The sequence below is a fragment of the Squalius cephalus genome, assembly GCF_949319135.1.
Source record: "Squalius cephalus genome assembly, chromosome: 17".
Classification (NCBI taxonomy): domain Eukaryota; kingdom Metazoa; phylum Chordata; class Actinopteri; order Cypriniformes; family Leuciscidae; genus Squalius; species Squalius cephalus.
Window position 1 is genome coordinate 22606789 of NC_137138.1, and position 24118 is coordinate 22630906.

The 24118-nt window shown below is 37.4% G+C and overlaps 1 protein-coding gene across 2 annotated transcripts in view; it reads right to left on the reverse strand.

Annotated features, from left to right (window-relative positions):
• plrdgb (PITP-less RdgB-like protein) overlaps window positions 1-23244 on the reverse strand; it is a 99065-nt gene extending 75821 nt beyond the window's left edge. Inside the window, exons 1-2 of one of the 2 annotated variants that reach the window (XM_079898796.1) lie at window positions 23023-23244; window positions 1649-1744 (exon numbers count right to left, since the gene is read on the reverse strand). In XM_079898796.1, coding sequence (XP_079754922.1) covers window positions 1649-1744; window positions 23023-23041 — 115 coding nt within the window. In that variant the 5' untranslated portion in view covers window positions 23042-23244. The remainder of the gene's footprint in view (window positions 1-1648; window positions 1745-23022) is intronic. The other variant, XM_079898797.1, reaches the window with a different exon arrangement.
• Window positions 23245-24118: the final 874 nt, after the last annotated feature.

Here is a 24118-nt window from a genome sequence, read left to right on the forward strand (position 1 = left end):
TTTAGGGCCTTTATGACTACTGGGATTAACAAGAGGACCATTTGCCCATAAAAAAATTCACACAAACGCTACTTGAGAGTGCTCGATGCTTGAAAAATACCAGTGGGCAATTTGCACCTCATGAATAACTGAATTGAACCAATTATAATCCTGCTGGTTGCTACCCAACAGACACAACAAATGACATCAACATATGCAAGGGAGTCATCATTAAGTTGTCCGGCATTACTTCGGAATTTCATTGCGAAATGGTTTTAAAGAACCTGAGGGAATAACTCAAATTTTTACAAATGGAAATCTGAGCCTGAATACCATGCTCACATTTTTGCATAAGTACAATTGATTTAAATGTGTTTCACATTTGTATGTCCTTGTGGACCGTAACATCAGTCTGCGTGTGTGTTGTTTGTGATGTATTACTTTAGCCTTTTCTTTAACCTGTGTTGTGACTGGCTGTCAAGTCAAAGAAAGATCGCAATGGATCAGCCGCCATTAATTTCTTTGCAAATGAAATGCAGTTTCTACAACCTCAGGTACATCTACATGGTGATGTCAAATCCATCTTATAATAAAGGACATGGAATTTGATTCATTAAAAATGGTATTTGAGAGGCTCTTTCTCCATTTAGGTTTGACTTATGGTGTGTTTTCATTTGAAGTCTGTAGATAAGTGGCTCCTCCAGAATATCCCCTCTGTTCAGTGTTTGTAAGCCACACAGCCTTCAGAAATAGCTCGATAGTCTCTTCAGTCTTGTTCTGTTTGAGCTGTGTGCTGTCTTAATTCCATAATGGATTTCAGCTACTTTTAGGGGTATTTTGTGTACATCGCACACTTCAAACAAACCCTGCTGAATGCTCCAAATGCTATTTGCACTTCACACACAATTTATGATTTGCAGACACATAATTATTATACACCAAAAGCTTTGAGTTCCAATGAAAATCCCTGTAATTCAACTGACTGACAGTTAGTTCGAGTCTTTTCTTCTCCAGCAACTTAAAGTCCCCCTGCAGTCAACAATTTTTGATAATAAAAATGACAAATTTAAACGTTTTAAACAGACTAGGTGTATACGTGACAACAACGTTGGACACACAATGGAAATTAATATGATTAGCCTTTTGCTTGACAGCTAATAATGTGTTACTAACGTTACACATGTTCGCATTCGCCAGCTCATGTCTGACAGCCGGCTTTTAAAAGTCAGTATCCTCAGAAACGCTTTGAACATCATAAGTCAGTGGAGAAATAATAATTGTGGATAATTCACCAGCTATACTGCCATATGCACCTGTTTTTTCCTGTCTATTCCTAAAGGTGTTCTTGTGCTCATCGTGTTAAAATACCCACAGAGCAAAACAACATTTGCTGCAGGCAAAAGCCCATGCTTGTTTGTGACAGTAGAAAACAGGGGAAGGTTCAAGCCACCAGACTGTCTTTGGTTCACTGCAGTTTTAATGAGTGTTGACCTATGAATTTGCACATGGTTTGTCTTAAAGCATATTAAAAACACCACATAGACATATAAACAACATTAAAAACTTGATTTTCACCACAGGGGGTCTTTAAAATCACTTCAATTCAAATCCTAGAAGGACCAGCACTTTCCACTAATAAATATTAATCAGGAACAAGATCAACTCTTACCCCGGGCGTCAAAAAACTCCTCATCAGAGCTTTCAACAGATTCCTGGGCAATGTTCTGGAGTCTCCAGTGGGAGGCGCTATGTTTTCGAGAGGGCACTAGAAAACAAAAGAGAGCAACATTTACCACAAATCAGATAAAATGACGAACAATAGAATAAAAGATACAGTACAATACATGTACCTTTGAGGTACAGAAACATCAAACAAAAAAACATTGAGGTACAAGACTGTTTAGTTAATCATTAACTTTGTTCATGTTTAATTCAAATTTAATAGAAGGATCATGTGGTACCTCCATCTGTTATCTACCTCTGGGTATCTTAATATATTTATAATTTTATATATTTAGATATTATTAATATATTTGGACATCCCAGTGGTTGATTACTATAGCTTCTCTTGGTCACATTAAAACTCTCTTAGAAACTTTTCACCAAACCTTCATCATTACTCATTTCTTTTCAATTTGCTTTCATGAATGGATTTTATTGTTTTATCCTTTTCCCAGTCCCAGACTTTAAATTTTAAAATATGAAAATCCTTCACAAAAATATGAATTTTACACTATTATGCTTAAAACAACAAGCCAAAAACGATGAAAATCTAAACAAATACTGAAATGAACATAAACCATTTCCATATTTATTGTGTGAAAATTATTTCTATCAATGTTTTAAAAAATTATAGCTATACCACAGTTGGAGCATCATTTCAAAGCCACATAAACACTTTTGCTTCTAATAAAGTTAGTGCAATAGGTTACCAAGGAGACCACAGAGCCCCTGAAGCACATTGAGATACATGTGATGTGTGTGTCACGTAGTGTGGCTCGAAGACTTTATTTTAATAATAATAATCTTCACAAGGAAACATACAGAAGAAAAGAATAACTTAACCTCATAATACTAAGATGATACCAGACACAGAACGGAACAAAACACAGGGCTTAAATACGAGTGTGTAATGAAGGATAAAACTGAACAGGTGTGGAAACTGATTAACAATCAGGGAAACTAACTATAGAACTAAGGCAGGCAAAACAGCAACAGAACACAGTGAAAACAAAACCAAAACAGACTACACAGTACAGTGTGAAGAAAAATCTTCAAATATAAATTTGTGAAATGAGTACTTTAATTTCTTATGAGTACTTAATTTCCGATCAAGCTATATTTTGTGTTTAGGATACATAAAATACTAGCTATGAAATCAGGCTTAGCAAGACAAAGGAGTCGGCCATTTTATTCCAAATGTGTTCACAGAATTCTTCTGTGATGCATGTGTGTCCACTGGTGGACACTGTTAGTGGAAAAATTAAATACATTAGTTTGAAAAGTGTGTTTTAAGAGTTTATAAGTCCCCAGGGCCAATAGTCCCGATAGTTAAAGGAACATCCATTTATATCAGTATATTATTATTAGCCTACATATATTATATAATACAGGTCTACTGTTATTAAAGATTAAAGATATTTACTCGAACACTTTATATATAATGCATATAAAAGTGTTTCAATGCATTAATTATGCATTGCAATGCACCTTATAATGAATTTTATGATCTCATGAATAATTATAACCACATCTCTTCGTTGCACTTTTAGAAAGAATAATGCATTAAAACGCATGACAAACAACTTGTTTCAGATGTAGCAAGAAATATGCAAATACTATAACACAGTTTAATTTTGTTTACAATTATTTATGAAAAGATATATTGCATTACAACATACATTATGAATACCATTATATTGCATTATAAAGGCTTCAAGCTAAGTGTTATTTCTTATTATTACACGGCTCTGTGGAATACTTGATTCTGATTGGTCAATCGCACCATCCAGCGGTAAATTATTCCCAGATAACAACCTCTCAAAGCAGATAACACAGGCTCATCCGGATTACTGAAATCAGCAGCGCTGTACATTGCTAGGAACGTTTTTTCTTCAAGGAAGTATTGCATTTGGTGAGCTAATAAATTATGAAAACTCGGTCGAATCAATATTTTGTGTACAGTTATTTAATTATGAAATCCAGTAACGTGGACTCGCTCTCTCTTGTTTCATACAAACACAGCTGCTGCCATTTTGTGACTATTGTTTTGTACACTGTTGGATTATAAGATACAAACAGGTACGATTTAAAAAAATATATATATATCTCTTATCTCCATAATTATTTATGTGGCGAAATGCTGTGTAATAAGTGGTATCACTGTATACCGTATCACTTAAATGTATGTCTAGTTTGAACTTGCCGCTCTAGCAACTGCGCTTCGTGTCAGGGTCCTCATCACCCCGTCGGGGGTTATTTTGAGGGAACAACTGGCTGGATGTACATTATCCCTTACTTAACCCACCGATGCTGCCCCACTGCTGCTAAAACTTTGTACAGGCAAAAATGTGTCATTTAATTGTGTCTCCTGTCAATTAAAAGGAGTTATACGGACCTCAGGAAACATTGGTGCATAGCCTGAAAAATAATATTCCCTCTGCTAAAGTTTCCCTTCATATAGCAGATACAGTTTCACAAAACCTCTCCCTCAGGGAGCACCACTTTAATGCCAAGTGTGACTAATTAAAAAAGGAATAGCACGCCTACACTGCTAGTTGCAAATAGTGAGAGAGGGCTGGATTTTGCTGAGCTCTGATAAGACGGCAAATAACTTGCAAGAACTTGCATTGTTCCTTACTTCTTTGTAGATTCGGCACATTTTCGCTTTTTACAACTCAATCTGGTTGTCTCTGTTTGAGACATTAGCAGTGCTGTGAGATGACAGAAGACTCTGTCTTGCACTCTCTCTTCAACAAATCACTTAAAGAATGTAAATGTGAGGCATATACAGGGTGCTTTTAGACAAGTGAATAATCCAGTCCTTAAACGTCGAAAATAAAAATGCATCCGGTCATATTTTAATAGACAGAGACCTGGCATACATAACAAGTTAATGTGCAAGTTAAAGTTAATGTGCAATCCAGTTATGATTCAGGAAGGGTTATAGGAAGTGTGTTCATCCCTGCACTCGATATCTCACGGGTGGGGATACACACCAACTATGTGTTGTTTGTTTGGGAGTGCAGCATGCCCAGTCAGCTCTCGAGGGGGCTGATTGTGAGCATTGCGAGCGTTTACCATTAAGAACGCTGCGCTCCCACCGATCGCTCTTCGAGGAGGGTGGTTCGGTTCGCGCTCCCCACGGCTCGGGTCCTGCTTCTGCCGAGGCAGAGCGGTGACTTCAGACGTGGGGTTCGCAAATGGATCTGACAGCGGGGTTTGAGACAGGCCCAGCCCTATCTCAGCCTTCACCTGTCAGATCCAGTGCTTCAGTTCAGGGTTTGGAAGCACGCTCTGCGGTTTCTTCCGGCCAGGCTGAGGCCCCGGTACTGCAACTATCCAGTTCTGAGGAACTGGATGTTGTTTGTATCGGTACAGGAGATACTGAAGACTCGTCACTTCAGTCTCCTGCATGTGAGGAGCTAGTGAAGGTGCTCACTCGTAGAGCATAGAGTGGCCAGCTGATAAACAAGAGTCAAGGCAGAAAAGTAAACTTGATGAACGCTTTCTGCCTTCCCATATGCAGCCTCCACGCCGGTGTTTGCCGTTTTTTCCAGACTTCAACACAGAGGTGTCGAAGTCCTGGAAAAAGCCGGTTTCATACCGTATATTTAGTACACAAACGTCCACATATTCGAACATTTATGGGTGTAAACAGCATGGTTATGGGGCGATGACTTAAGGGCTATGTCCCTTAAGTCTCTATTAATATGGTTAGACCAATAGTACTGCAGGCTTTCTGTCCTCCTCCTTTTTAGACGTCAGACCAAGAGAAACTAAATCTGCTCTGCCCGGGTAGGGCTCTAGATGCTTATGTCCACAGAGCTGCCCTGTGGATGAAATCTGAAAACTGTTCAATTGTTTTGGGTCACCCAGGAAGGGGTCAGAGGCCCACACAGAAGAACATGAACAGTTGAATAAAGTCGTTATTTTTGTGTTTTTTTTTTGCGCACAAAAAGTATTCTCGTCGCTTGATAAACAAAAGAGTCTTTACTAACTTTTCTGGGCCAGCAGATGAAATTACCTAGCAGCCTATGAGGGAGTGGGCCAGCTCTCAGATTTCATCAAAAATATCTTAATTTGAGTTCCGAAGATGAACGAAAGTCTTATGGGGTTGGAACAACATGAGTAATTACTGACAGAATTTTAATTTTTGGGTCAACTAACCCTTTAAAAAGAAAAGATGAACATTAGTTCACAAATCATATTGTTTAAGTTGTCACTCCCTTAATTATTATAATTATTAATTATTATTATCCCTTTATTATTTTGGAATAAATGTAAAAATGCGTAATGTGCAGAGCGCATGCTCTGCACCACAGAGCGCACATATATACTGTATATATATATATATATATATAAAATGTGAGGACTTTGCCCCCTCATTTTAAAACACCACCACACACCACTGGTTCAGGTGTATCTTTTGAACAGTATTTTAAGTTCAGTTTATTGACCTCGCTCGCACTAGGCCAGACAGTGGAAATGTGACTAATAATTTCTGACTGGCATAACTGAACAAATCAAACAAACGTAAACTGGTAAAAGTGGGGCCCCCTACTGGCCGGGGCCCATGGGCTGAAGCCCATTAAGTCCAATGGTAAGTCCGGCCATGTCTATATGTGACGTGTTGGGAGAGAGAACGTGTTGAATTCGCCCCAGTATGGACAAACCCATTTAGAGCCCTAGGAGTTAATTCAGATAGGGCAGACCCACTCTTTTGTGTTCCGCAGAAAATATAATGTCATACAGGTTTGGAGTGACATTAGGCTGAGTAAATGGTCTCACTTTCCTCCATCCAGTCTTTCTATCTCTTCAAATATTGACCAGTCCACTCAGAATTCCACCCTCTCATCAGCACTTGATGTGGACCTCTGCCCTGTAGTCTCAAAGCCATCCTGTCACATTTTTTCCAGCCTTTGGCTTTCTGACATCCTCTATTGTGACAGAACAAAACTACATGGGTGAAAAAAAACTATTCACCCAAAGTGCTACATCCTGTGCTGTGATTTTTTTCCCCTGACAATTGAAGACATCGGGCTCCCATTACACATTCAACATCTTCAATCTGTGATTGTTCTGTTTTATGCCTTTTCATTCCATCTCTGTTCTTCTCCACCATCTACACTTACCACTGAGTATTTCATGACCCACTTTGAAAACAAAGTGGCCATCTGTAGCTCATTCTCATTCAGGCCTGACACAACCAACCATTTAGAACTTCACTGCTGTCCACGATTGAAATGGTGTGCGATGAGTACAAACTCAAACTCTTCACCAAGCACTGCACAACTATGTGCCCCATTAAAGGGATAGTTCACCCAAAAATGAAAATTACCCCATGATTTATTCACCCTCAAGCCATCCTAGGTGTATATGACATTCTTCTTTCAGACGAATACAATCGGTGTTAAATTAAAAAAAATCCTGCTCTTCCAAGCTTTATAATGGCAGTGAATGGCCGTTTATGTTTTGAAGTCCATCAAAGTACATCCATTCATGATAAAAGTGCTCCACGCGGCCCTGGGGGGTTAATAAAGGCTTTCTGAAGCGAAACGATGCATTCGTGTAAGAAAAATATTCATATGTAAAATTTTATCGACTAAAATAACTAGCTTCCGTTCGCATCGATTTACGGCGAAAGAGTAACCTTTGACATGGCGCATGATGCATTGACGAACGTGGAAGCGCAAGATGAGGAGGAGCTTGAGTTTGTTGCCCAGCCCTGTTTGTTTGAACCGCGAGAGGAGTCAAAGCTTACGTTACTCCTTACATCGTCAAGTGTTCCTCTTTTGGCGTAAGTCGGCTTGCGCAGACCGTCTGCCTGTTGCCGCATTGCGCCAGGTGTATGATAGGGCCCTATATCTTTTGAAATGTGGAAGAAATGTTTGCAACTACGTGCCCCTTTAACCTACTCTTTTCTTAGACATTTTCTGTAATGTTTTTCTTTATCATAATCTAGTGGAGATATCCCATCAGACTTAATAATATCAGTCTATTAATATTCTTATAAATAATAATAAGAAATAAATAAATCCTTGTACATTGACCCACGTAATGAAATTCAGACAGACAAACAGACAAAATAAAAACACTCAAAACAATGTAGTAATTATCAATAATCTTGTGAAAAACACAAGAAATTTGACATCAAAAAACTGGTGTCAAATTTTTTTAGAAATGGGCGAGAGAGCCCATTTACAGTATATAAAATTTGGACACCAATTTATTGACAACACTTTTCCATAATAAAAGTCTTTGAAGAATTATGTGTTCAATGTACTCTGTGTGTCGAAAATTTAGATAATCAAGTTTGTACACAGCAAGGGTTAATTGCATCTTTTATTGCACTTGTTTGGAAGAATTTTTTGTCAAGTTAGTTTGTATTTAAGTCTGAAGTCCTTCAGAAGAACGCCCTGCTCCTGTCAGACATGCCACTAAGTGCGCTTGTCAAGCATACAATCGGCTGAGCACAAGGAATTTTCAAGACTGACTTTTATATGGATTTATAATAAATATCTCATCTTTAGTGGTCTTGTGATGACAAAGTAATCTTTTGTAATGTTCTACGCATCAAATTGTGCTGGCTTAACTACTGAAGTGTGCTGAATAGCATCACATCGAATGGGTCAGGTACTTTTTTGTGTCTGATCCAATAATGTCAACTTATCACTTGAAGTTTAATGGTGACTGACTAAGCTTTTCTTCCTCCAAGTAAAGACTTCCCGAGCCAAATATCTCCTCTTGGTTGAAGGTCACAAAGCTGTTGCCTTCAGCCCAATTAAGCACTTGTTTTCATCCTAGATGACCATCTCTCCTCTGTAGAACACATTATACGACAGCAGTCTGATCCTGCTGCATCAAGCTCAGCAAAACAAAGAAAACAACAATAACATCAAGATGACAGTGGATATTTCCTCGTCAGCCTTATAGCATCTGTCATAAATCCCCTCAAGCACATCCAACTGGTTCAACAATGCCCCGTTTTTATCTTCAGGGAATTATCTTGTATGACACTTCATATCAGGACTCCAATGCACACTGGTCCAGTAGGCTGCCAGTATGTACTAGACCAGAACTGGTTCTGGTTGGCCAGATCAGGGGTTTTCAAGCTGTGATATGGGGAACCCTGAGGGACAAACTAGGGAATCAGCAGAAAAGGTCACAGAAAAAAGTTAAATAAATAAATAAAACAGAATAGAAATACAATAAATCATAAAAATAAAATAAAAAATTGAAACTATTACCATTTTACTAGTCGAAAATAAATCACAAATCATTTTATTCTATTGACAGATAAGATGTAGTGCCAACATAATAAAAAGTAATTTTTTTCCTGATGTTTTACACGTTTAAACTTATAAAAAAAAATTATAATTATAAAAGGGTATACATGAAATTCATATGTTCCTTTATGTTGTGGAAGGGGGTCCCTCACAAGGAAATCATCATATGGGAATCATGTTAGTAGAACCATCATGAGATAACAGGCATTTCAGAGATGAACATTTTCCAACATTTTGGTAAGCCTGTGTCCATATAGCCTCAATTTCCCTGTTCTTAGCTGACAGAAGTTGAACCCAGCGTGACCTTTTCCTGTTGTAGCCCATCCAATTCAAGGTTTGACATGTTCTGCATTTAGACGTTTTCATATTCATAGCACTATTGTGGTGCGTGTTTATGTCGGTTACTGTCGCCTTCCTGTCTGCTTGAACAAGTCTGGTCATTTTCCTCTGACCTCTCTCATTAATTTGGCCATTTACGTCCAGAGAACTGCCGCTCACTAAACTTTTTTTCTGTTTTCTCATAATTTTCTCTAAACTCATCCTGGGAGATTAACCGTTTCTGTAACCCAACCTCTTGATCAAGTTTAATGCATTGGGTTACTTACTGCCGATAAACAAGTTAGGTCAAAAGTAATCTTAAAGAAATCAAAAAAGTATTGCCTAAAAAGTATAATGTAATGTATTATGTTACTAACAACAATTTTTGTCATGTAACTTGGAATCAGTAATGGACTACAATTTCTAGGTAATCTACCCAGCACAGGCTATTCACTACTGTAACACTTAGATTTAGTTTAGTCATTTTACAATGTTTTTGTTAAGAAAGCATCTAATGAGAGAAGAAAAATAATGTAAGTGTTCTTATTTTATTGAACATATGACCTTGTGGTAGTCAACTACTACATTATTTTCAGCCCTAAAACTATTGTTGGAGCGGTCAACCCAATCAACCCTAAACAGATCATACGAAAATGTATGAAAGATAATGTAAGAACTCATATTGATTTGCCACCAAATTTGGCAAAACATAATAGTTATTAATTGCCATGAGAGTGTGCTGAAATGGTAGTTTGTGGCACTAGAATAATATAATAAATATTAGAGACTACATTTATATTCTTGAAACATTCTTACCACAGCAATTGCATTTATGATAATTACCTAAGCAATTATCTAACATTTTGGAAATTAGACTATCAGGATGTAGATGTTGATAGCAGTTTAATAAGTCTAGACTGCCTTTCTGTCTTTTAGAAACATTATACCCTTCCTACAGGCCATTTGCTCCAGAGGTGGCTTGATGAAGATTATTAGACATTAATGAGATGCTCACTGAGGTACATTCATTAAAGTGGTAGATTTCCGAAGGGGCCTTCATCCCGTCTGATGAGGAGTCATTTCTGTGCTCCCACCTGATGTAATGTACTCAGCACGGATGAGCAGAAAGGATTAGCTATAGTCCTTTAATCAAATGAAACCAGGAATCGCAGGAGAAAACAAAAGCCGCGTAAAAGCTTATATGTATAAATCAACACAAGGAACAGAACCAAACTTAAGACTTAAATACAAAGGATATAACAATAAACTAAATAAGACACAGCTGATAATTATAAGTAACCATAAAAACAAACAGGGACATAATCAGAAATCAAGCAAACCGAAACTAAACAGATCCGGGAAACAGGAATAAGGGAAACAAAACCGAACATCAAAATTAGAGTCCATAGCCGTGACACCTGAAACAATACTGCTGCTAATTTATGATTACGCAACTTGTCTTTGAGTTTAAAAAATCTTTCAGTCCTTTCAATGTTATGCACATTGTATACTTACAATACAAATCAATGTTTTGTTAGGGTTTTGAGATCATACAGGATACACAACTACAAGCGCGGAATTCACTCTTTATCGCTGTAGTTTACATAATCAGTGAATGTTCAGTTTTAGCTCTCTAACTTGAGGAGTAATTATTTGCATGATCTTACCAATGTCAAGCAATCAGCTATTGCATGTTTTTTTTTTTTTATTCAAAGATTTAATTAGTATTTTTTTATGGTATACAAGCAGCACAGTTTTAATTGGAGCTTTTACTGCTGAGACACTATTATCTATTACCTTCATCTCGTTTTATTAAAAAAGGTATTACAGTGTACAGTATGATGTCTCTAAGCCCCTTCTCATATACAAACACTCATTCGCCTTCCCCTGTGGGGTTATAATGAAGCTATTCATCTTCTGGTTTGTTTCTCAGAAATATACCCAGGAATAGATGCAAACATAAACAAAAGCCTGGATTTTAATAAGTCTGGGAATTTCAGTGCTTGCAGCAATAATGTATTTGCATGCGCTGGGTCTAAAAGTACAACAGAGACTGGGCTTCTAAAGTAAAGAACTGCAGTTCCTCAAAGAATTTTGGCCAAAAGAGAGGATAAAAGACACGTCTTCAAAGCTGTGTACCAACAGATCACTTCACAGAGCTGCAAACACGGCTTTGAATTGGTTTACTTTAATAGGTATTGATGGTTATATTGCATAATATCCTTCATTCTTTGGTCGCGGCAGCAGAATCATGCAGAATAGAGCAACTAAAAGAACAGCGACTCTTAACATCACAACAACTGTCAATGTTAGTAGAATATTATTAGTTTATGGAAATGCAAAGCTTTGATAACTGATCTCTCAATGAAGTGTTTACCCTTTTCAGGCAATTTCATCTAGAAATGTTTTATGGTTGTGTCTGAATTTTAATCTGGGATTGGATGACATCCAAATCAATTACACACTTTAATGATAAATTATGTGCTTTTTGCTAAGTATCTCTCACTCCCCTCTGTCTCGGACACACCTGTGATTCATCTAATGGTTTTTTGAGATACTTGCAGTTGCCTTAAAAACTTCCCTGGCACAGACAAGAGCTGAAAACCAAAATGTTATCCAACCGTCCAACCTTGCCTTCGAACACAGCTCATTTTAAAGACTAAGCTGAGGAAAGAAAATGTTAGGAATGCATTTCCTCTGCTAAACGATCAAACGTGCATTAATTTGGATGATTGCTAAATTGATCTTTAGAATCAATAGTTATTTCACCAGCTTTGTCCGAAAACAAATGGAATTCAAAAATTGATTGGAAAACATCTGAGCCTGTGCAATCAAACCTTTCAAAGCAGATAGCAACATTATGAATTCACAATTCAAAACCATAATTTACATACAACACTCTACCACTTTTCTCTGATTTTGAGGAAAATAATCAACTTTTTCTACAAGGAAGACAAGAAAATGATTTCTTTTCTGCAGAGCATGCAGTGTCACATGATCCTTCAGAAATCATTTTAAACAATAATTTCTTATCAATCAATTGATATTATTAACAATTTTTATGGATACCCTGACACATTTTTGAGGAATCTTTAATGAATGGAAAGTTTAAAAACTATGTTTTTATGTCATGGAACACAAAGGGAATTTTTCCATATAAAGACTAAAACCCTGTCCTCTCACACTCTAAACAAAGACCTGAATGCAATAATTCATATATTATATTTGTTGATTCCATTTTCTTATAATTTTTAACATATAGGCATGTTGAGTTTTTTTTATATATTTGGCATGTATTTTGGCTTATTCTTTACTTGCCCATGAGCCAGGAACGCCACTATTGCCCCCCTAACAGAATATTTGCATAATGTCCCTGAATTTGACCATCTATTTAAAACTGACAGAAAGACAGTGTTGACAACCAGCTGTCATGGCAACTCAAGCAGAATTTAGATTGATAGTGTTAGCGAGAGGGGCAAACAACTGGTCCCAACAAGTGTAAAATGAAAGGTCCATCTCTTCATAAAAAAAACACCACTCTGAGAACCGTGGGGAGGAGGCATCATAAATCATCCCTAAACCTTGGGTGCTTCTCAATATCCCTCCTCGTTTCCTCGCTCCTCCATCCTCCAGACCCGGAAACCGATCGAGCTCAGCCATCTTGAAGGACACCTCAATTCTCTAACTGCACCGTGAGGAGGCGAGGATCGAGGAGAGGAGGCTTCCAGAGGAGTCATGAGTGAGGATACACGGGTGTATCCTATGTGGAAGAGTTTGACTAAACGTGATGCACGTATAAATTCTCCTCCCCCTTCAAGTCAGTCATAATCATTTTAATTTATACTTTACCTTTGCAGTTTATATAAACCACACATCTCACATATTTCAACAGGGTATCTTGCTTTATTATTATTTACTAATTTCTTAAATAACCAAACTATACGGGCAGATTCTTTGAGCGCAGCTGATTACGCTATGAAGTGACGCTAGAGTGATCAAGTATTCCAATGTATAAAAAAGCTTTCATTCGATTCCTCCGTCCTCATTTTCCTTCCTTGCAGCCTTCCCTCACTTCCTACTGGGGGTGGAGCTGAGATGCAAGGAAAGGAAGCGAGGAAAGGAAACGAGGATGCACAAATAAGAATTGAGAAGCACCCCTTGTCTTTTCACAAAATGCCTTATTTTTTATTAAGCAACAAGAAAATGATGAAAGAGTATGTTGTCACAAAGCTGATAACTACATATATAAGAAAAATCTAAAATAAGAACATTGTTTTTGAGATTTCTGGAGGCAGGGACTTCAAAAATAGGATTGGAATACATTCTGTGTGATTATGAGCTAACTGTCATTTATATATGAAAATAGGTTTATTTATGTGTTGAATAAATATACTGTATATTGGAAGGTTTATTATGCAATTCCATGTGATGCATCTAAAATATGCCTTACTACATTTTTTAGTACAAATATGTCATCTATGACTTATCAGAATATATTATGTGGTAATTAATTTCAGCATGTAAACTAAAATATGACGCCTGAACAAATTATGTTACATAACCCCTAAATACACGAATAAGGCACTGCTTGTCACGTTTTGAGTTTGTTTTTGTTGTGTTTATTGTTTACATTTACATTTATTCATTTAGCAGACACTTTTATCCAAAGCGACTTACAAATGAGAACAACAGAAGCAGTTAAACTAACAGTAGGACAACAATATACAAGTGCTATGACCCTTCTCAGTTTAATCTAACGCAGTACATGTTAACTTTTTTTTTTTAAATAATAGAATAGAAGAGAAAGTGTTAGTATTACTGGATCAAGTGTTTGTATTTCTGTTTGATTTAGTTTCCTTGTCATGTTCCAGTTTGTCATTGCTTCTAGTTTGTTAATTAGTTATGTTCCTATGCCTTTTTGTTTCTATGGTTACAGATTTATTTTAGTTAGTTAGCTCAGTTAGTTCCTTGTCTTGCATTGTTTTAAGTCAGTGTGTTAATTGTTGTGTTTCCTCCATGTTATTCTCTGGTTTAATATTTAGATTCTTGTATTAAATACCTATTTCAGTAACTTCATCGTGTTTCATTACAGGCACCGACCTGGACACCATAATAGCTACAAGAAGTTTTTGTTTTCTGTGTATTGTTGTTATGGACTTTAGGGTAGCTCTGAGGGAAATAATCGAAACAGTGAGCATAAATTAATACATAATTAAACAGATAAGATCAAATTTTATTTCATCATCATCTTCTTCCGCTTATCTGGGGCCGGGTCGCGGGGGCAGCAGTCTAAGCAGAGACGCCCAGACTTCCCTCTCCCAAGACACTTCCTCCAGCCCTTCCAGGGGGATACCGAGGTGTTCCCAGGCCAGCCGGAAGACATAGTCCCTCCAGCGTGTCCTAGGTCTTCCCCGGGTTCTCCTACCGGTGAAACGCGCCCGGAAACACCTCCCCGGGAAGGCGTCCAGAAGACATCCGGAACAGATGCCCGAGCCACCTCAGCTGACCCCTCTCGATGTGGAGGAGCAGCGGCTCTACTCTGAGCTCCTCCCGAGTGACCGAGCTCCTTACCCTATCTCTAAGGGATCGCCAGCCACCCTGCGGAGAAAGTTCATTTTGGCCGCCTGTATCCGGGATCTTGTCCTTTCGGTCATGACCATAGGTGAGAGTAGGAACGTAGATTGACCAGTAAATCGAGAGCTTCGCCTTGCGGCTCAGCTCCTTCTTCACCACAACAGACCGGTACATCGACTGCATTACTGCAGAAGCTGCACCAATCCGCCTGTCAATCTCCCGTTCCATCCTTCCCTCACTCGTGAACAAGACCCCAAGATACGTGAACTCCTCCACTTGAGGCAGGAACTCTCCACCAACCTGAAGCAGGCAATAACATTTTATTTGAAAGTCAATTTGGTCTGTTTATTTTGTAGAAGCAACTTTTTTTTTCATATCATTAAGCCCACTAATGGATCGGCTCTTGATGGATACCTGTGTTCAGATAAGCAGATGGTTTCACACTTGGTGAGGGTATCTTGCTACTTTTCAAATGAGGCTTGTAATGGGTGAGCATGACCTCTGTACCTCATGAAATTTCCAGTCAGACAAATATTCAATACAGTAACACTTCCTTTGACTCTGAGTCCAGTGATGGCGATATTTGAACCTTCATTTTTATCTGACCTCCCTAGTGCTGTTACGCTTTCTTTCCAGTCCTTTAACCGCCCAGATCATTTTTTTTTCTCAAGGACTCTCATGAGCGCCTGCAGCAGAGGGCTTTTAGATCCTAGAGGATAACATTATCAGATCCCCTTTGACCGTGTAGCACAATCTACACTCAGCCTCAGTCCATTACTTCTGGAGAAAAACAAGAGCAAAACTACTACAAAAATACTAGTCAGAAAACGGCAATGTGACAGAAAACAACAGCTCATTTTGTAAAACATGCTGTAAGCTTACATGTTTTACTCTCTGTCTTGGTGTTACATAAATGAGTGTTCAACTCATTTATAAATAACCACTCATCCTGCCTGTTTTAATTACCAAACATTTTTTAATTTCTCTGGTATTATTAAGAGACACATTTACTGAATGTTTTTTGTTCCAACTTTTTCCCAGTTGAGGTGATGTTTGTCTTAGTGATAGAATAAAGGTTTATTAAATTATGTGCCAACATTAGCACTTGATAAAGGCATTAGCCACATCATAATATTAAATTAAAAAGATTGTGCTTTATAACAGAAGTGTTATGCCCAATTCAAGCTGAGTCTAAGAAGTTACCGGAGTAACAAGGTAACGTGTGATAGTATTGCTTTTATTATGCTTTTCAATAATAAAAAAATACTTACATTTTAGACGTAACATTTCAGTTACTTTGTCTGTTTTTGTAGCCTGGTAATACCAAACTCTGCTACTTCGCTTTGCTTCGTAGGGAATGGCATAATTGAAAAGCGTTTTCTTTCTCGCGCGGGGGGGGGGGGGGGGGGGCGCTTGTCTGAAGTTTCAAATCATTGGTTACCCGTAAGCCAGTCACATAACGTTTGGTTATGGCGTGTGTTATGCGCATGCTCAGCCGCATCTAACTTCCACTGTAAACACATGTATGATGCGAAAACAAAACCATCGAGCGAAATACCGGAGTGAACATGGCTGTGAACGACTTTTTGTGGATTATGTGAAGTAAATCTACACATCCACGGTACAATCAGCGTCTACGTCACGGCTCTCAGCCCGCCCTCTGTTCGTTGATTGGCCGGCTGTTTTGAGGCCGGAGGAAAACGGAAAGAAAGGTCGCTATCTCAGACTGAGTACAGAAGCGAACTGAAATTGAGTGGAAGTACGAAGTCTGACGTAGTCAGGCTACTGTTTTTGCCCCACCAACACAAGAAGTTCCAAACAAAGCCAAAGTTTAAGTGTTGCAACACACATCAGGTGTTGTTTTGTTCCTGAATTATTGAGTGCTTTTGAACAAATCAGTTGAGTACATAGTTCAATGACTCATTAAAAAAGACCATTTAGTTCCTGAATGAATCATCGTTTTTAAATTTATCAACTCAGTGAGTCAAATGACTCACTCTTAAACACCGCCATTTGTCGCCACCTACTGGTGTAACCATGTAACTGTCACTGTCACTGAAAAAACCTACCACTAATGTACAGACTGACAATTTGTCTAAGGCGCTGTTTACACAACACCATTCTCAACTAAAAAACTTCAAAGTGCAAATTTTTGAAAACGGTCTCCGTGTAAACAACAAAAACGCAAATCTCTGAAAACTATGACGTCATGCACGTGCGTATTACGTGTTCAATCTATGGTGTGGGCCTGGCAGCAGTCGTTTTCGCGGATCCTAAGAACAGTGATCATTTTGAAAATGGCGTCGTCTGTACGCGGAAAACTTTAAGGGAAAACTTATATCGTCTTATATGTAGCATATCGTTATCTTATAAACGTACCCTTGAACAAGCAAAGGAGCAGTGTTAGGGGTAATGCATTACAAGTAATGCAAGTTACACAATCAGATAACTTTTTTCAAGTAACTATAAAGTAATGCATTACATTTAAATTTACAACAAAATATCTGAGTTACTTTTTCAAATAAGTAACGCAATTTACTTTGTTTTCCTATTTATTGACTGACACCTCTCCTTTCCACATGTTGAGAGCATGCATTTACTCATCCCTCTTGCACAAGAACAGATTCAGTATGCCTCAAAATGGATAAAAACAGTTAAATGTAAACTCAGAAGAATATTATGAAAACCTGTGTTTTCAAAACTATGCTTTGTTTTTAATCTCACTTTATTAACCAATGTCTTTGCTGCTGACCTTCGATCATCCAATTGAATCATACTACTAAGCAAAAATGACTTTAGATAAACATCACATTTGTGTTACATTTTTTGTGTGAAAAATGTGCAAAAAGTAAAAAAGATTCTAAGTTGGACTGTTATAACATTACTCTTGGAAGGCTGATTTGAATGTTTTTGAACTAACTGTTGTAGATATTTCTACACTGCTAAACTGTCACAGCTGTAACGTCAAAAAAAAATCTGATCATTGTATTACCAAAACTTACAATCAACAACTCTCATCAGGTTGTCACAAGCTTGTCATGATTCATCTTAAAGGCAGTTTTCATTCAGTCATTGGATTCCAAGAGTGTTTATTCAATTCTAACACCTGTTCCTCCCAAATAACAGGCACTTCAAACTATGTTTATTCCATGTACTCCTGCCAAGTTTCTTCTTTCTCAAGCTTTGATTGCGACTTTCAAGCATATTTTGCTGTTCCAACTACAGGAGTTCCTCAAGGCATGTTGTTGAGCCCTTTTACTTTTTTCCTTGATAGTCAATACTTTTATTTCTCTCACAGCTTTTAACCAAGACAGAATTCTTTTTTTTTTAAATCGAAAACCTTTCTGCAATAGAACTATAGAACTAGACTGAAGTAATATTTGTTCATTATTTTTTTCTTTAATTCATACATTACTTGTTTTTGACCTTATGTTGGCTACAAGATGAAAGTCTATCTCCCACTGGGCTAAAGCTCTAAAGCTGAATTAATTTCACTAAACATCTTCTCCTTATTAAAATGCATCATACAGAGCCAATGGCAGAATTTGCACAACAAATCCAGAGAACAGCTCTCCTCTGCTGTTAGCATTTTTTAACTATATTGACTATAACTATAAACCACAGGACAAGGGCAGATCTTGACATTGAAACAACACTGCAAACTGAAATTTGTATTTCAGATGTGAGGACATAGCCTATCCTTAAAACATTAAAATATACAATACACCAGCAACAGGCAGAAACTGAGCTATTTGGCATTAAGTAATATAATAGAGAGATGTAGTCTGGCAGAATACTTACAGGGGGTATACTGGCAGTAGTCTGGATGAATTTGAAGAATCTCTATCTGTATAATGTCTATACAGTTTAATCTCTATAATGTTTATATCTCTGTCTCTACTGTGTTTGACCTCTCTGTCTTGGACTATATCTGTCACTTTATTTCTTGCACTTTATTTCAAGCTTTCTGGTTTTCTCCGCCCCTGTTTTTAGCTTCTTCTTTTTTTCGGCAGATGTGTCCTTGCTTTTATATTTACCTGCTGTCTGCCACATGCAGTTCTGACACAAAGGATCAGTCTCTGATCAGACAGATAGAAGTCTGGATGTGCTGCTTGTCTGGAACTTGCAGTGGACAGGGGTGACTAAATCTATATCACTAGGCTATATCAGTAACACTCAGCCCTGCATGGTGCTCTGAGAAACCAGCTGCCACTGAGGGATTCTTATAAGCTGATGCACTAAGGCTTCAAATGAGAACCAAGAAATGTAATCCTACAAAAAAATAGACCTTTAACAGCCCATGTGGTGTACAGAATTTTGTGAGTTAAAGGGTTAGTTCACCCAAAGTGAAAATTCTGTCATTAATTACTCACCCTCATGTCGTTCCAAACCCGTAAGACTTTCGTTCATCTTCAGAACACAAATTAAGATATTTTTGATGAAATCTGAGAGCTTTCTATCACTCCATTGACAGCTGCGCAACTACCAATTTAATGCTTCAAAAAGTTAATAAAGAGATAAAAACCTAATCCATATGAATCGAGCGGTTTAGTCCAAATTTTCTGAACAGACTCGATTGCTTTATTTGATGAACAGATTGAATTTAGGCTTTTATTCACATTTAAACTTTGATCAGCGAACATAAACAGAAGCTCAACCAAACCTGCTTGACGCACAAGAACAAACCTCATCAGTTCTTGCAGAAGCTCAAACATGCTAAGTAACACGAGAATGAACCTCATTGGTTCTTGCAGAAGCTCAAACATGATGCGTAACACGAGAATGAACCTCATTGGTTCCTGCTGAAGCTCAAACAAGATATGTAACACGAGAATGAACCTCATTGGTTCTTGCTGAAGCTCAAACGTGCTGCGTAACACAAGAATGAACCTCATTGGTTCCTGCTGAAACTCAAACGTGCTTCATAACACATGAGAATGAACCTCACTGGTTCTTGCAGAAGCTCAAACGTGCTGCTTAACACATGAGAATGAACCTCGAAATAACAGTAATTACGACATGTTGTGAGCACAGCATTAAATTTTGCTCGTTTCTTACACAAAGCTACTTTCTTACCAGATTTTGATTACATTTGTACGACCATTTTCCCAGTCTGTGCAACTGTGAAATTGAAAAATTTTAATTTTACATGATGTGCTGCCATTTTCTTTTGCACATGGAAAATGACAAAAGCCATAGACTCCAGAGGCGGAAAAAACAGCATGACTAATTTACTTGCAGAAACCCGCTGAACAGTGCAGGACAGGCCGCTTTCGGCCGCATGACCCAGTCCAATTTGAACAGAGCTATGTGAAATGTGTTGTGAGCTTATATTGGAACCCCAAATGACTCTGTGCTTAAGGTGGTTGATTTCATATTAAAGTTGACATTCACTGGTGTAGAAAAACATACTTAAGGATTAGCAAAAAAAATTGAAAAAGTGTCGACGTTACTATAATCCATAAAATGCCATTATTTTACTGTAGCAACAACAATGGTATTTTTGGCAGAGACGTTGCACATTCATAGTAAATATCATTATATTGTTAATATTTTATATTAAAGAAGTGAGGAAATACAATGTATTTTTATTATACCATATTACAATATACTGTCTCAGAACCATATTAGATGTCAGAAGAGATTTTTTAAATTGCGCATGCTTATTTCCCCTATTTTTCCGTTAGACTATTTCGTCATCTAACACATAAGGTTATTCTTTAAGTAGTAAATATTTAATAAGCAAATCTCAAACTATTATCCATTTGTCATACGGTACATTATAATGTTGTGATGCCTAAATTCACTTGAAGCACTTAAAAGGAATCATTTTATATATTTATTTAGGTTTGTTTGATTTATTTTTTAATATATTAAGACAAAATAGCATATAATTGTAATATTGCAAATTTATTGGTTGTCAGCCATAACATAACATTCTTTGACAGAATCCTAAGAACTAAGGTTACAGTGTCGCTGTAATGCCAGATTTTCCCTATTGACTCTTTCGCCATTTATCTTTCCATCTCACAGTCGTTCAAAGCAATTACATGCAATTTTACCAACAACTAAAATATACATACACCATTTCTCTGTAAACTTATATTATGTGTTTTAACTGTGTGGATAGTGAAGAGAGAGTAAGGAAAAAGATGGACAAGTTGGTTTAACACCTGAACATCAAGAATAGATGTAAAGTAAACTTCGCATGAAAAAAATGTTTTACTTTCAGAAAGGCGACACCCATTCTGGAAAAGGGCAAGAATATCCTATTAATTAACCACATGATAATGATTATCCATATTCAGATTGCTTTTGTTTTACAGCATCACAAGGATTTCTGTCAATGCTTCTCTTACAAAACAATACAAAAACATCAGACCGCACAGCTGTCCAATCCAGTGTCTGTGGCTGAGCCAGTGCAACCATAACCAGAGAAACAAGAGCATCACTCACAGGGCACAACAGTGCCTTTGTGTTTGTAATTACTGTATGTCTGATCAGACATGTACTGAGTGAGGCTCAATAAGACAGAGACACGGGTTAATTGAGGCTATTGAAACACATCAGATGAGACAGCGAGGGCTGTTTGATGTACTTGAAACACACATCTTGAGACAAAGTATCGCATAGTTAGCTGAGGGAAACTGGATTGAAATTTCCTTTGCGCTGCACTCTGCTGTCAATCAAATCAAGCAACATTACATGACCTCAGAATGTCATTAGCAATAATTGTCCCTAAATACATCGAGATTTCCTCATTTCTCATTTGTGTATTAGATGGATTCAAAAATATAGCGTGAATGGGGCTGCACACTTTTCTTTGTGAAATTATGGCCACACAAATTTGGGTTTAATAACATCTACTGTACTGTGGTAGAATTTAATGAATACATTTTCATGGTTATGAACAGCGTTGCATTTATGTCATTGAATGGGTAAAAGTATAAAATGAAAAACTGCATGAAAAAGCATTGTCCATGTGACACATGGTCTTTAAAAACACGCACATGCCTCACTATTGGGAAACTTTTTTTGTGGAAGAATGTGAAAATGTCCACAAATAAGTATTTGCACATTGTAAAAAAGATTCTATTAATGTTACAGTAAACAAAAAACACAGGCAGATTACCAAAAAAATGTACTGATGACTACCAGAATAATGCAGATGGTGCACTAAAAAAGGGCACATAATCTTGCACACAAAGATAATGCAAAAATAATGCAATAAGGGAAAAAAATGTAAATAAAATATTATCAGATAATTTGTTACTGTTTAAGTTTATGTAAAACTACATGTTTGTTGTTTTTAATATAATTTGTCACTATAAATGATGTCGTAATTCGTAATATTTCCATAACATATATCCATAAACCTCAATTTCTACACTGTTTTAAAATAATATTAAATCTATTTTTCTGTTAATATAATAACATGTTCCATACCATATAAACTTGCAGTTTTCACTGTAGCATTTTTATATTAGTTTTCCAGTTAAATGGTTGTTATTTATTTACAGTGCATACATATTCTTTTTACTTAAAAAAAGCCATGATATCCTGTAAATGATATTAAGGCTGTAAATACTCAATGACAGTGTCAGTGTGGACCATGACAGATTAAAAAAAAAAGGAAAAACATGATATTTCACTCCTCACTCGAGACATAGCCATAACCACATCACACCCATGATAAATGAACATTTACTCATAAACTTTTGAGAAGCTTCATTTGGTAGCTTATGTCTCCAAATGGTAGCTAGACAGTGGGCGTGAGCAGATTCACCGGAAACATGCACACGTATCAAAATAATGTGAAAAATAGCATAATAATAATGTGATGAAAGCATTAGTCACATAAACTAATTCATTTCATTATAAACAGTCAATAACCTGAATACATTTAGCTTTAATTACAAATATCCAAAATCATATTGACAAATAAATCACATGTGTAACAATGCCTGAACACTTAATTTTGGCTGTTATTCAGTGAGATCTCATAAATGCCCAGCTGTGTCAGTGAGTCAAAGAGCGCGTGCTGGCTCATCGATGACCGTCTGAGATGACAAGCATTTCAACAGAAGGCTAATTTCCTATCCGCGTCGCGGAGGCATTCGCACGAGAAGATGAATGAACTTACCTCGCGTTTCTTTTGCCATCCTGCCCCTCTCTATGTAAGCGTGTGTGGTAGTTTTGAGTCAATTCCTCTTTCTCAAACCGACAGTCTACGCATATTCTCGGGGACCTCTACCTGCTCGCACAGGTGACCTAACATTAGTTACCAGCTACACCGAATAAATGCCAATAAAGTGCAGTCCATTGTTCTAACCGGACGCTTCTATCAGTCTCCGATGTCAGAATTAAATCTCCAGAATCGCGCCAAAAGTGATACAGCTGAGAACTACTATGACGCATCAATCGGAAAGTAGCCTATCCTGTCACACGAACGCATCTCTGACGAGTGTGTACGAGCCTCGCACTATGAGCATCATGAATGATGCTGTCTGGGAAGGTATCTGCCGTATGTGCGTGTATGTTCACTGTGCATGTTATTATTAAGACGGGGGAAGCAGTCCGCACGGATTCCTGGATGCTCTTGCCAGTTAATTATTAATCACTTAAAAGCTTCATAAGTTCCCTAAAATCATCTCACGAAACCCCCAGCGTCTCATGCCAGCTGTGAAATCTAATTAGACTAACTGGGACATCAGGGAACACATTCGCATAGAATTGTTAAAATAATCTAATACAATGTGCAAATTATGCCATGATTTTCAGGAGGGACCTAAACGTCAGTTAACCTAGCCTATCTAAATGTTAAACACTGAAGTCTTTGTCATAGACTCGACGAATCTATAATAAGTCAAGGCACAACGTTTTTTTTTTTAAGAAAGACATGAGAGTTTGAAACAACACTAACTAACACAATTATGAAAACCCTTTCAGTTTTTATGTTGTTTATATGTCTAAGGTGTTTTAATAGACTATGCTTTAAGACAGACCAGTGCAAATTCATAAGTCAACACCGAGTATTTTCTCCTTAAAACTGCAATGAACCAAAAGACAGTCTCAAAAACGCAGTTTGAAATCGCTGGTGTTTCTGACGTCACAAACTACCTTGTAAGTTGTAACCAATCCCGTCACGGGGGGGGGCGGGCTTTAGCAGATAATTAACTAAAGCAGGAGAGTCTCAAGAGAAGCCAGGTTATCCCAACGCTATCTCACAACCAATTCGT